Below are 12,883 nucleotides of genomic sequence, written 5' to 3'. Positions count from 1 at the left end.
GATTGGGCGTGCTTTAGGCCTTGCAGATTCCACCACTGGAACTAAGATGAAGAAAAAGATGTACAAGAATATGGCCACCTCCTTCTCTACAATTGTATACAGGTATTGCTTACTTCTTAATGGGGGGGGGGGTGAAGTTTAGGTAGGGGTCCGAGGGGGTCCTGGGACGCATCCCCCCATTTATATGTATATTTCAATGGGGAAAATCATTCCGATATACGAAATTTCGAATTACGAAAGTTTTTTTTGGTCCCTATCCCTTTCGTATATCAAGGACTCACTACTCTTACTTTTACTGTAATCATAATCGTAATCTGAAGTTTGCAAAGTAATCGTAATGGTAATTGATTACAGTACCCCGTAATCGCCCCATGCCTGGATGAGATGCCGGGATGGAGCAGAGAGACATATGAGGGAGGAGGGTGTGAGTTGGAGGGAGGGCAGCCAAATGACAGAAGGCCAAGCAATGTGGAGGCAATCTGTTTGTGGTCACCTCTTACAGGATTAAAGCACCTGGCAATAGATAAAGATAAACACAGAGATAGACAGAAAAGGGCTTGGGATATGGATGAGGTCAGCTGGTGGACAGGTGAAGTGAACTGAATGAGCTGGAATGAGTATGGGGATTAAAGGAACTAAAGGGTTAAATGAACTGAAGAGGTTAGGTAAAGTGAAGGAGATAAGTGAGGACTGACCCAGCAACTGTGGTATGCGTATGAGGTCAACTGGCGGTGGGTCCTGGGCGCTGTACAGCTTGAAGAGTACTGTGATGTCGGCAGGATTGAGAGCATTACGGGCCAGCATGGGAGCCAGGGCCTGCGCCACCCGGATGTGACCCATTGCACCATTCAACGCCAGCTGGATGGGCGTCACATTCAAACCTCTGTGTGGGAAGTTAGAGGAATACTGTAACATTCAAACCTGTGTCTGAGATGCTAGAGGAACAATATAACATTCAAATTTGTGTGTAAGAAATTAAAGAAACATTATAATACCAGTATTCAAATCTGTGTGCAAGAAATTACAGGAACATTATTACATTTAAACCTGTGTAGGAAATTTAGAGGACCATTTAAACCTGTAAGCATGAAACTAGAGGAACATTATAACATCCATAACTTTATGTACAACAACACAACAATCTTCCCAGTTCTGTCTCAAGATATTTTACAACTGGTGAAGTACAATGAAAACCTTGTCTCTTCTAGTGCATGTTTAAAATGGCCAATTTTTTTTTGCAATGTATTCATCAAACTTTGGGAAGTTCTGTGTGTACCTTGGTATCCCTCTCCACCAGCAAGGCCATTACAGTGAAAAGCATGTACGTGACTCACTTGTTGATGGCATATTTAGTGATTTCCTGCTGCAGCCTCCTGATGTTGTTGCCGCCTTTGGATTCCTGAGAGAGGATCTGCAACATCACCTGGGCATATATGTACGTGTGCTGACCATGACATACCATTTTCTGTGGGACATGATGCAAGAAGAGTACTGCACTGGTAGAACTGGGAGGCACATGGGCATGGGCCTCAACAACAACAACTAATAATAATCCATCCATCCATCATCCAATCCTATTGCCCCATGAGGAGCGTAGAAGCCTGGGGCTAGGCAGTTGGTCCCGACATTTAAGATGAGAGTGACCAGCCTCACTCATCCCTGAGTAGCAATAAATGAGCAATCAACCCCAACCATCCCTTTGATATAAACCTTCACCGGCTCAATCCGACTGGAGTGCAATAATTATCCACTAAACCACCAGGTGCCAAAATTTGGTTATATGGTTACCACCCAGCATAGTAAATGGTTTCCTGGTGTATGGGAAAGCATTTGGCTTGTCACTCAGTGTAGAGTCCCCCACAGGCAGAAGGAAGAGGAAAGAATGAAGGAAAGAAAGACAGAAGAGGGAGTGTAAAGTCACCCATAGGCAGAAAGATAAGGAAAGAATGAAGGAAAGTAAGACAGAAGAGGATGGAAGGAAAGAAGGATGGAGGAGAGGAAAGGGTAGACACCCAAGAGCAGCGCTACATCGAGTGAGTGGATGGTGAGCGCCCCCACCTACCACTAAATAATAATAATAATAATAATAATACTGTGATAATAATATGCATCTGATCATATAAGGCAACAAGGGGCTGGACGACGACGACAATGATGATGATAATAATAATAATAATAAAGAAGTGAGGCTGGTCACTCTCATCTTAAATGTCAGGACCAACTTGCCTAGCCCCGGCCTCCTACGCTCCTCATGGGGCAAAATAGATGATGGATGGATGGATAAAGAAGTACAAGAAGAAAGGTCTGTCTGAAAGCTATCAGTATTCCAAACCATAACTACATGGCATTGGAGGAGAACAAAAGTATGACACGTGATGACTCTGATATATCTCCGTTTGGTGGCCTCAACTCCTTAAGAAAAGAAATCTATGAAGTACTATGCATCAGCGATCAGGTAAGTGTGCACTTCCAAACCACATTCATTTTCCTTTCAAGATGTAGATCCTAACAGCCTTTGAATAATACATGGTCACATGCATTATCAGTATTATTTTTGTATTTCTGTACAGTATATATTTATCAGGCCAGCTAGGTGTGTAAGTGACTGAATGCAAGATGAAAGCCTATGTGACCAAATTTGCTGCAACTGTCTTTTCTCACAAGTATCAAGATGGTAGAGGTAGCATTTTCGCAGGTGCACTCTCTCTTTCACAGCCTACCGGTATCTGGGGCATAAAGTTAGTCAAGGACATAGAGTTATAGGGTGAGCACATACAGTTCCATTCAAGAAAAAAACAATAAACACACTATTTTTTATCTTCTTCAGTTACCAACAATGAGAGAATTTTAGAATTACAACAATGACACTGACATTTCCTACACCTGAGTCACACCGACATGATACAGTACTGCACGTAATGGTGCTAGGGAGGGAAGGCTTCCTGTGGTAGCACTGATATGACCAGGTAGTGTAAAAAGTCCCTGAATCCCCTCCCTATCCCCCAAAAGGAGGATGGTGGACTATGCACGGACAACTTTGACCTACAGTTCACTGGGTTCATGTTCAGATGAACCTGAGGTTGCAATTACTGCTACAACTGAAGTCTATTTGATCTCATTGTGAAGAGAAGGGCTTTAGGCTTTTGAAAACTGGCAGCTGATTGGTTGTCTGAGTGCATGTGTTTTAAATAATTTGTATTATAAGGGTTACACTAACCACTGCTGATTATAAGATTGCTTAAAATTATAAATGTGTCTTAATCTGCACAGATCAATTTACAAACAAGGCATTACAAAGTGTTTCAGGTGGCTTAGATACATGTGAAATTTTCAGTTTTCCAGCCTAATCAACAGTTTCAGTTTTATGAGTTCCTTGATTTTCCCCCCCGTTACGACCAATTAAGATAAATCATAAGCCATTACTGTGACATTATGTTGAGTTGGCAGAACTGAAAATTTCACACGTATCTAGGTCACTTGAAAGCCTTTGGAAAGCCCTGTTATCGCCCACCTTACGAGGAGAAACGATAATGTTTTTGCCTGTGTGTGTGTGTGTGTGTGTGTGTGTGTGTGTGTGTGTGTGTGTGTGTGTGTGTGTGTGTGTGTGTGTGTGTGTGTGTGTGTGTGTGTGTGTGTGTGTGTGTGTGTGTGTTCCCATTACAACTCATGAATGGCTTGAGTTATCAACATGAAACCTTCAGGGTATCAAGATATGACTAAAATCTTGACCGAGTTCAAAAATGGGCACTCAGGGTCAACGTCAAGGTCACTTATATGGCTGCCAAAGGCCAAGTAGTTTTTATCGCCCACCTTTAGCACCATTAAGTCTCATGAGCAGCTTGAGCTATCAAAATGAAACCTTCAGGATATCAAGATATGGTCAAAATCTTGGACTTATAACATATTCTGGTGTGCAATTAGTATTCAGCTCCCGACTGCTTTTCTTTCATTTTTAAAGTAATCTATACCAATAACGATACACATAAATTTTTTAGCATTCTTATGACCAAAAACAGTTCTTGTAATTCTTAAAATACAAATTACTTACAATAAATCATTACTAATAAATGAACTAAGACAATCAATCAGCTGCCAGCTTTGATGCTCTTCTCTTCTCAGATGAGACTGAATAGGCTATAGTACTTGTACTAGTAATAATACTAGTACTAGTTCTACTACTGTCCTTAATGTTAGATCTATTCTGTACAGTGTAGATATAACAAGACAATCAATATTTACACCACCAAAAATGGGAATCCACACTCATTACCATCATCATCATCCCTATTTCACAACTAATGATGGAGTGAGGTAGGATTCAGCAATAAAGTTCAAAGACAGAACAACTACAAAAAGCAATCCCAGTGAAATGGGCAGCACACTCATTCACACACCGTTTAAGTCCCCTGAATCCTACCTCCACATCACACGCATTTTTATCAACACATATAGCCACCGTAGTATTGCCTATATATTTTCACACGCAACTGCCTGAGTCAATCTCACCACTCTCAGATTTTAAAAAATCCTATAAAAACAAAAATAACAACAACAACTCACAGCAAACTCAACAACTGCTTTGTGTCTGGCATCCTCTGGTGACTGAAGAAAGTTGGCCGTGGATGTCTTCAGAATGCGTGAGAAGACCTCAATCTGTTGTGCAGCTGTGGATATGCTGGTGATTTCTCCCTGGAACCCTGCATCAGATATCAGCTGTGGCCAAGAAAACACATAGTGTAAGTGCAAGATACTTCGGCACACTAAGTTCGTTGAGTGAGAAAGTTATAACATCTAATGCTCTATCCATCTACAGTACAGTCAGACACCTTAGTCCACAAATGGGCAGATACAAATGAATTTTGGTGGTAGGTGATGGTGACCATCATTCACTCACTCGAGGTAGTGCTTCTCTTTGGTGTGCCTGCCCTGTCCTGTCATCCGCCCTACTTTTCCTCTTTCCTCTTCTGTCTTTCTTTCCTTCATTCTTTCCTCTTCCTTCTGTGTATGGGTGACTCTACACTGAGCGACAAGCCAAATGGTTTCCTGTACGCCAGGAAACCATTTACTATACTGGGTGGTAACCATGTAACGAAATTATGGCACCTGGTGGTTTAGTGAGTAATTAAGACGCTCCAATCGGATTGAGCCTGTGAAGGTTTATATCCAAGGGGTGGTTGGGGTTTAATGATCATGTAATGCCACTCAGGGATGAGTGAGGCTGGTCACTCTCATCTTAAATGTCAGGATCAACTTGCCTAACCCTTGGCTCCTGCATTCATTATGGTGCACCATAGAATTAGATGATGATGATGATGATGATAATAATAATAATATAATAAAAATAAAATAATAAAAATAAAATAATAACAATAACTACGATACTGTAATAATTTGGCACGTTTCTCAAAGGCGATTCCAAGAAGTAAGGCATTATTCATCATCATCATCATCTAATTCAGTGTTGCCCCATGAGAAGCATAGGAACCCAGGGCTAGGCAAGTTGGTCCTGACATTTAAGATGAGAGTGACCAGCCTCACTCATCCCTGAGTGGCATTACATGAGCAATAAACCCCAACCACCCCTTGGATATAAACCTTCACCAGCTCAATCATATTGGAGTGCCTTAACTGCCCACTAAACCACCAGGCACCATAATCTGGTTACATGGTTACTGCCTAGCGTAGTAAATGGTTTCCTGGTGTACAGGAAACCATTTGGCTTGTCACTCAGTGTAGAGTCTCCCATAGGCAGAAGGAAGAAGAAAGAATTTTCGTTTTCGTTTTTCGTTTTTAAAGGCTCCAACATGCTTGCATGTGTCGGCCTTGGTCACCTAATGGCGGCTCTCCATGCTGCACGATCCATTGCAGCCTCCCTGTTCAGTCCCTTAACCCTAAGGTCACACTTAATGACCTCGTCCCATGTCTTTCTCGGTCTACCCCTCATAACCCCACCCCCAATATTAACACTTCTCACCTTCCTCACCCAACTATCATCCCCCATCCTCTCCACATGTCCAAACCACCTCAATCTACCTCTCCTCATCACAACACCAATACACTCCAGTCCCATCCTACCTCTCAACTCTTCCATTGTAAACCCAGCCCCTCCAGGCCTTGGACGCAGGGACGCACTGCACATCCACCTAATCATTGTCATTTCTGTACGTCTGAGCCGGCGAATGTCTTCCTCCTTCACTGCCCAGGTCTCACTGCCATACAGCATTACACTCCTAACACACGCTGCATACAAAGACCCCTTAGCACGTAGGGAGAGCCCCCTCAATGTCAGGAGAGGCAAGAGCTCCCTGAACTTCTTCCAACCACTTCTCACCCTAGCCACAGAGCTAGCTTCAGCCCCACCTCCAGCACACAACATGTCTCCTAAATAACAAAACTCTTCCACACACTCAAGAGATTCACCAGCAAGTTCAATTCTTTCACATCTGACGATCTCCACCTGCTCACCCCGGCACGCCGTACACATAAAATCAGCATTATCTCGCAGTCTACCTCTGATACCACTACATCTCTTATGCACCCATTTATCACACACACCGCACAAGATGGAATTACTTCCCACGCCCTTGTGGCAAACTGCACATGGCCACTCTCCCTCGTCTTTGACAGTACCGCCACCAACCCTAGATATCATCACTTTTGTTTTATCTGCATTTACCCTTAAACCCTTTTGCCCCATACCATCTCTCCACTTCCTAAACCTTTCCTCCGCCTCCCTTTCATTCTCTGCAATCAACACCAAATCATCAGCATACAACAACTCCCACGGGAGTCCGTTTCTAAAGTCACGTGAAAGGGCTTCAAGTACCATGATAAAAATATATTGGTAGGAGGAAAGAAAGACAGAAGAGGAAGGATGAAAAGAAGAAAGGAAGAGAAGAATGAGCAGTCACCTAAGAGCAGCACTACATCGAGTGAGTGGATGGTGAGCACCCCCACCAACCACTTCATGTACAATAAACACTTCATCCACAAAAGTGGCAGCAATAAACTTTTGTCATTTAATGTACCATGACTTTTGTCATTTAATGTACCACATCAGACCACACTGCTTTCAGGTTGATGATACTGGGTGGCATGCCAAATGGTTTCTGGTAACCCTGAGAGCCATTTACAGTACTACGCTGGGTGGTAACCATGTAACTAAATGGTCCTTGGTGGTATAGTGAATTAAGGTGCTACAATCTGATGGGGCCAATAAGCATTTTCATTTGAAGGGTGGTTGTTAATTGCTCAAATACTGCCACTCAGGGGCAAATGAAGCTGGTCACCTTCACCATATCAGGACTAAGTACCATAGCTCCAGGCCCCTACACTCCTGATGGGGCAAAAAAGGAATGAATGATGGATGATGAAGAATGAATGATGAGTTGCTGGCACCATTAATAACCATATTAAAATAAGGGTTGGAGGCAGCAGATGGGTGGCAATCATGGACCCTGGGAGGTACTACCATAAGAGTGAAACGTGGCTACAAGCTTGGTACCCAGCCACACAGTCATCTCTATCAGAGAGGAAACGTTCAGACACAAGTACAGTCACTCAGTGATCTATCTCCTGAGTGACTACACAAAGTTAAACATAAGACTCTCATCATCATCATCATCACCATCCAGACCTCCTTTCCCACCCTAGGGCAAAGTGAGGAGTAGCAACGTCCAGATAGCCTAAGTTTGCCCAATCCAATAGACCACATTTCCATTCACTCACCATTCAAGCCCCCAGAATCCTGGCTCTATCTGTTGTAGCTTCACATAAACATAACTAGTAGAGATGAGACTCTCACAACCATCCATCATCCAATCCTATGTTGCCCCATGAGAAGCATAGGAGCCCGGGGCTAGGCAAGTTTGTCCTGACATTTAAAATGAGAATGACCAGCCTCACTCATCCATGAGTGGCATTACGTGAGCAATGAATCCCAACCACTCCTTGGATATAAACCTTCACCGGCTCAATCCGACTGGGGCGCCTTAATTACCCACTAAACCACTAGGTGCCATAATTTGGTTATATGGTTACCACTCAGCATAGTAAATGGTTTCCTGGTGTACAGGAAACCATTTGGCTTGTCACTCAGTGCAGAGCCACCCATAGGCAGAAGGAAGAGGAAAGAATGAAGGAAAAAAAAAGGCAGAAGAGGGAGCGTAAAGTAACCCACAGGCAGAAGGAAGTGGAAAGAAAGAAAGAAAGAAGTGGAAGGAAGGACAAGAGGAAAGGGCAGACACCCAAAGCAACACTACATTGAGTGAGTGGATGGTGATCATCCCCACCTACCACCACAACATTATAAATCTTATTACACATTTTAAATTCCTTTTTTCCCAACAGCATCCAGCAACTGTTAGCAAAATTAGCTGGTTTGGGCATTTGTTTAGCATCCAGTCCATAGAAAACATCAGCTGTACCAAGGCAAACCCCAATACAGGGATTCCTTAAGGGGAAACAGGGCATCATTTTTAGATTAGATTAGACTAGATTAAAACAAGGATACTGTGCTGTGTTGTGCTGTATAACCTTGATGGTAAAGTTGAGCATGAGGCATTCTGGGAACTCCTCGGCCAACTGGTAGACCACAGACCGCCATGTGCTGTGCTCAATTAGTTCTGTCAGCCACGCTGGAGCCTGAAACACACAAATACCTGTTATCATTTTATTCTACTGACATATTATCCATGTATCCTTGAATATGGAAGAAATATCACGGAGAAGGTTAGAAATATATCAGCAGAACTAGTGTGATGAACAGGGAGGATTTAAGAGTGGTAGGGGATGTGCAGATGATATATCTGCAGTGAGACAGGTAGCTGAAAAAACCTGTGAAAAGGCACTGATGGCAATTATGCATCTGGAAAAAGTGGACAACAAAGCAAATACAGAGGCTTGGGGTATGAATGGTTTGGATGGAAAGCTTCTCTTTGCTGTAAGGAGTTTTAATAATGGTAATGAAGCCTGTATATAGGTTAGTGGTTGCTTAATCTATCTATCTATTGCCAGACGCCTCAATTCCGTAAGGGGTGGCCACAAACAAATCGCCTCCATGTTGCCCTGTCCCCTGCCATTTCACTGCCCTGCTCCCAGCTAACATCCCCCTCTCATATATACCTCTCCACCCCATCCCTCCATCTCATCCTTGGCCTCCTCCTCCCTCTCCTCCCCCCTTCCAGTGGTTTAATGTTACTGCTGGTGTAAGACAAGGATGTGTGATGTCCCCATTGTTGTTCAATATACAGGGTGTCCCAGGAGGAAGGGGCACAACTTAGGGAAGGGATTAAAGGGATTATTCCCCCGAGCTAGACCTAGACAGATCACACAGCCCTGCTAGGGTTACAGGAGAGTGCTACCCCTCCCAGCAAAGGATGCTACCCGGGCATGGCACGAACTCTTAACCTCAAAATTTTGAGTCACATGCTTTACCACTGAGCCACCCCATTTCCCAAAACTTTGGGAAATGACAGATAAGGGAATTCTAAGTCAAAAAAATACCATAACAACATGGGTTTAAATCTCATCTCTTACCAATCTGCAGCGACTGATGAACTTCAGGGCAAAAATAGTATCTCTCAAAATTTGTCCAAAAAGTTATCAATAACTTGGCTCCATAACAGCTGAGATGTTTAACCAAACTGATACAGCATTTTTTTACTCTGAATTCCTTCATCTATCACTTCCCCAAATTATCCCCTTTCCTCCCACGATGTCCTGTATATATGAAAGGGGTTATGAGACAGCTTTCAACAATAGCTATGGAGAATGGGATGAGGACTGTAATGAATGGTAAAGGGTGGTGTATATTAAATCTACTGTATGTAGACGATGCTGTGCTACCTGTGAATAGTGAATAGCAGCTCCGTACACTGGAAGAGTTTTGTTGATGTCTGCAAGGGAGTGGTGATGGCTAATGAGATGACTCTTGGCTAGATGTTTAGGTGAGTGGAGAAAGGCCTGAACTGGTGAAAGACTTTACATCTCTGGACCAAGATACAGTAATTCACTTACAATCAATTCCCCGTTGTAACTCGGGTTTTGATTTGCAGGAAGGACAAGGGGCTGTTGAATCTTCCTCTATTCCCTGTTTTACTTCATAAATAATCTTGGTTGCAGGACAAAAATTACTGCAGGTTATAACTGTTTTCTGCAGGAAGATGAGGAAAAAAAAAACTACAGTATCTACCTATCAATCTATCTATCTACTGCCAGACACCTTAATCTTGGGGTGGCCACAAACAAATCGCCTCCATGTCGCCCTGCCCCCACCATTTCACTGCCCTGCTCCCAGCTCACACCCCATTCTCTCATATACCTCTCCACTCCATCCCTCCATCTCATCCTTGGCCTCCCCCTCCCTCCCCCCCTCCACCTCACTCATATATACTCTCCTCATCAGTCTCTCACCCTCCATCCTCTCCACATGTCCAAACCACCTCAATGTATTTCTCCGAACGTTTCCTATCACATCCACATCCACATCCACACCACAATGCTCCTTCACTTCCTTATTTGTCAGTCTGTCTCTCCATGTGACTCCACATGCTCCTCTCAAATAATGAAATGAGAAAAAAACATAAGTGAAAAAACTTCCCTCATCTACTGTAGTTCTTCCGGTAAACACACATTCATGTTACAATGGAGAATCAATTACAAATATGCTTCAGAACCCCAGCCCTGAGTACTGGGATAGACAAAAACGGCAAGAACTGGCCTTCAGAGTCAGTCCTAGGTATTCATGAGGGTTATGTTCCAGTCATGCTTGTGAATGGGTGGCTACCATTGACCTCTGGAAGTACAGGCAAACCCCAATTTACGATACCCCTAAATGCGATACCCCGGAATAGTGATGGGGGTAGAAATACCACCCTACCCCGCCTATCGCAGGCCAACCCTCAGTTTTGCAATGGTCTTTTTTTTACTTATTTTTTTTTTTATCGACTTTTGATGATATTTTAGACTAAAATTCTGTAATAAGGTTGATTTGTAAAGTGATTTTAGACTTAGATTAATGTGTTTTTGTCACAAGTGGAGGGAACAGTGTCAGCGTGGACAACTAAGCGACTCGACAAAGAATATTTCATGTTTGACCATTAAACTTCTAGTCTATCATGTTCTACATTATATTAATTTTAAGCAAATATTAATAATCATGAAAGCCTTTCCTTGGGGGAAGCAGCCTAGGTATATAGATAGATAGATGAAAGCCTTAAAGAGTAAATATTTCATGCATTGACGAAAACTGTGACATCGATAAATCATGTGTTTACATTCAGGCTGTTCAAGGAAAAACCCTTTGAAAAGACAAAGAAATTTCTAAATAAATGTTGGAAAATAAGAGCGAAGAAAATAAAGGAGCTCAGCAACCAGAACAATAACTAAAACGACATGAAGAGGAGCCACTGAAAAGGCCATCCTGATCGCACTATCGATCGATATACCACATGTTTACATTCGAGCTATTCAAGGGAAAATGCTTTGAAAATACAATGGAAATTCTAAATAAATGTTGGAAAATAAGAATGAAGAAAATAAAGGAGCTCAGCAACCAGAACAGTAACTAAAAAGACATCAAGAGGAGCCACTGAAAAGACTATCCTGATTGCATCATTGTTCGGATTCCCCATCGAGAATTCCCCATCAAAACATTAACGATTATCTATCTATCTATCTATCTATCTATTGCCAGACGCCTCAATCCCGTTTGGGGTGGCCACAAACAAATCGCCTCCAAGTCACCCTGTCCCCCGCCATTTCACTGCCCTGCTCCCAACTCACACCCCCCTCTCTCATATACCTCTCCACCCCATCCCTCTATCTCATCCTTGGCCTCCCCCTCCCTCTTCCCCCCTCCATCTCACTCACATACACTCTCTTCGTCAGTCTTTCACTCTCCATCCTCTCCACATGGCCAAACCACCTCAGTGTATTCCTCATAACGCTTCCTATCACATCCACATCAACTCCACAACGCTCCTTTATATCCTCATTCGTCAGCCTGTCTCTCCATGTGACTCCACAGGCTCCTCTTAAATAACTCATTTCCACTGTTCTCATTCTTGACTTGTGTCCTTCCAACAACGTCCAAGCTTCACTTCCGTACGTTAGAGTTGGTATCACAATACTGTCATGTAGTAACTTTTTCACTTCCATGCTCACTTCCCTGTTTCTTATCACTGCTTTCAAAGAACCAGCAACCTTTCTTCCCTGCTGTACCCTTTCAAGTACTTCACCCTCCAAACCTCCATCCTTACCCATCACACTACCCAAGTACTTAAACGTACTCACATTTTCCAATTCCTCACCATCCAACCTCGCTGTACATTCACTGACTTCACCTCTCTCAATGACCATCACTTTACTCTTCCATACATTCACCTTTAGACTCCGTTTCTTACACACTCTCCCAAACTCATCCACCAAGCCGTGCAGCTCCCCTTCGTCTTCACTCAACAACACAGTATCATCTGCAAACAACAGTACAGGGAGTTTCCAAACACTATCCTCTCTCACCAGGGCCACTCCAACATCCACTACCCTACCTTGTACCTCTTTTATTACCCCATCCATGTACAGATTGAACAACCATGGAGACATGACACATCCCTGTTGCAACCCAACTTTCAATGAGAAAAATTCACTTAGTTCACCATCCACACACACACTGCAGCCTTCGCACCATCGTACATACTCTTCACAGCATTCAACAACTTCCCATCCATCACAACAATTCACACCTTGGATGCTTCTGCATCATTCATACATTATTATTATGCATAACATGTTTAATTATCCCAGGACCATCTGATGGTGAGATTGTATACAATGCTGCTGCTTCTTCGCTACCGAGTTTGAATACAAGTTGGAGATCGCATTC

General features: G+C 43.1%; 1 protein-coding gene across 1 annotated transcript in view; it reads right to left on the bottom strand.

Moving 5' to 3' along the window:
• TH1 (negative elongation factor complex member TH1) overlaps positions 1 to 12,883 on the bottom strand; it is a 78,358-nt gene that overhangs the window by 48,965 nt on the left and 16,510 nt on the right. Inside the window, exons 6-9 of the mRNA XM_080277074.1 lie at positions 8,536 to 8,643; positions 4,561 to 4,713; positions 1,335 to 1,465; positions 696 to 883 (exon numbers count right to left, since the gene is read on the bottom strand). Coding sequence (XP_080133200.1) covers positions 696 to 883; positions 1,335 to 1,465; positions 4,561 to 4,713; positions 8,536 to 8,643 — 580 coding nt within the window. The remainder of the gene's footprint in view (positions 1 to 695; positions 884 to 1,334; positions 1,466 to 4,560; positions 4,714 to 8,535; positions 8,644 to 12,883) is intronic.

This window comes from Coenobita brevimanus, chromosome 68 (genome assembly GCF_032717465.1).
Source record: "Coenobita brevimanus isolate Jiangsu-jjx chromosome 68, ASM3271746v2, whole genome shotgun sequence".
NCBI classification, from domain to species: domain Eukaryota; kingdom Metazoa; phylum Arthropoda; class Malacostraca; order Decapoda; family Coenobitidae; genus Coenobita; species Coenobita brevimanus.
The sequence above is the reverse complement of the archived record's forward strand: the minus strand, read 5'-3'. Positions and strand labels throughout refer to the sequence as shown.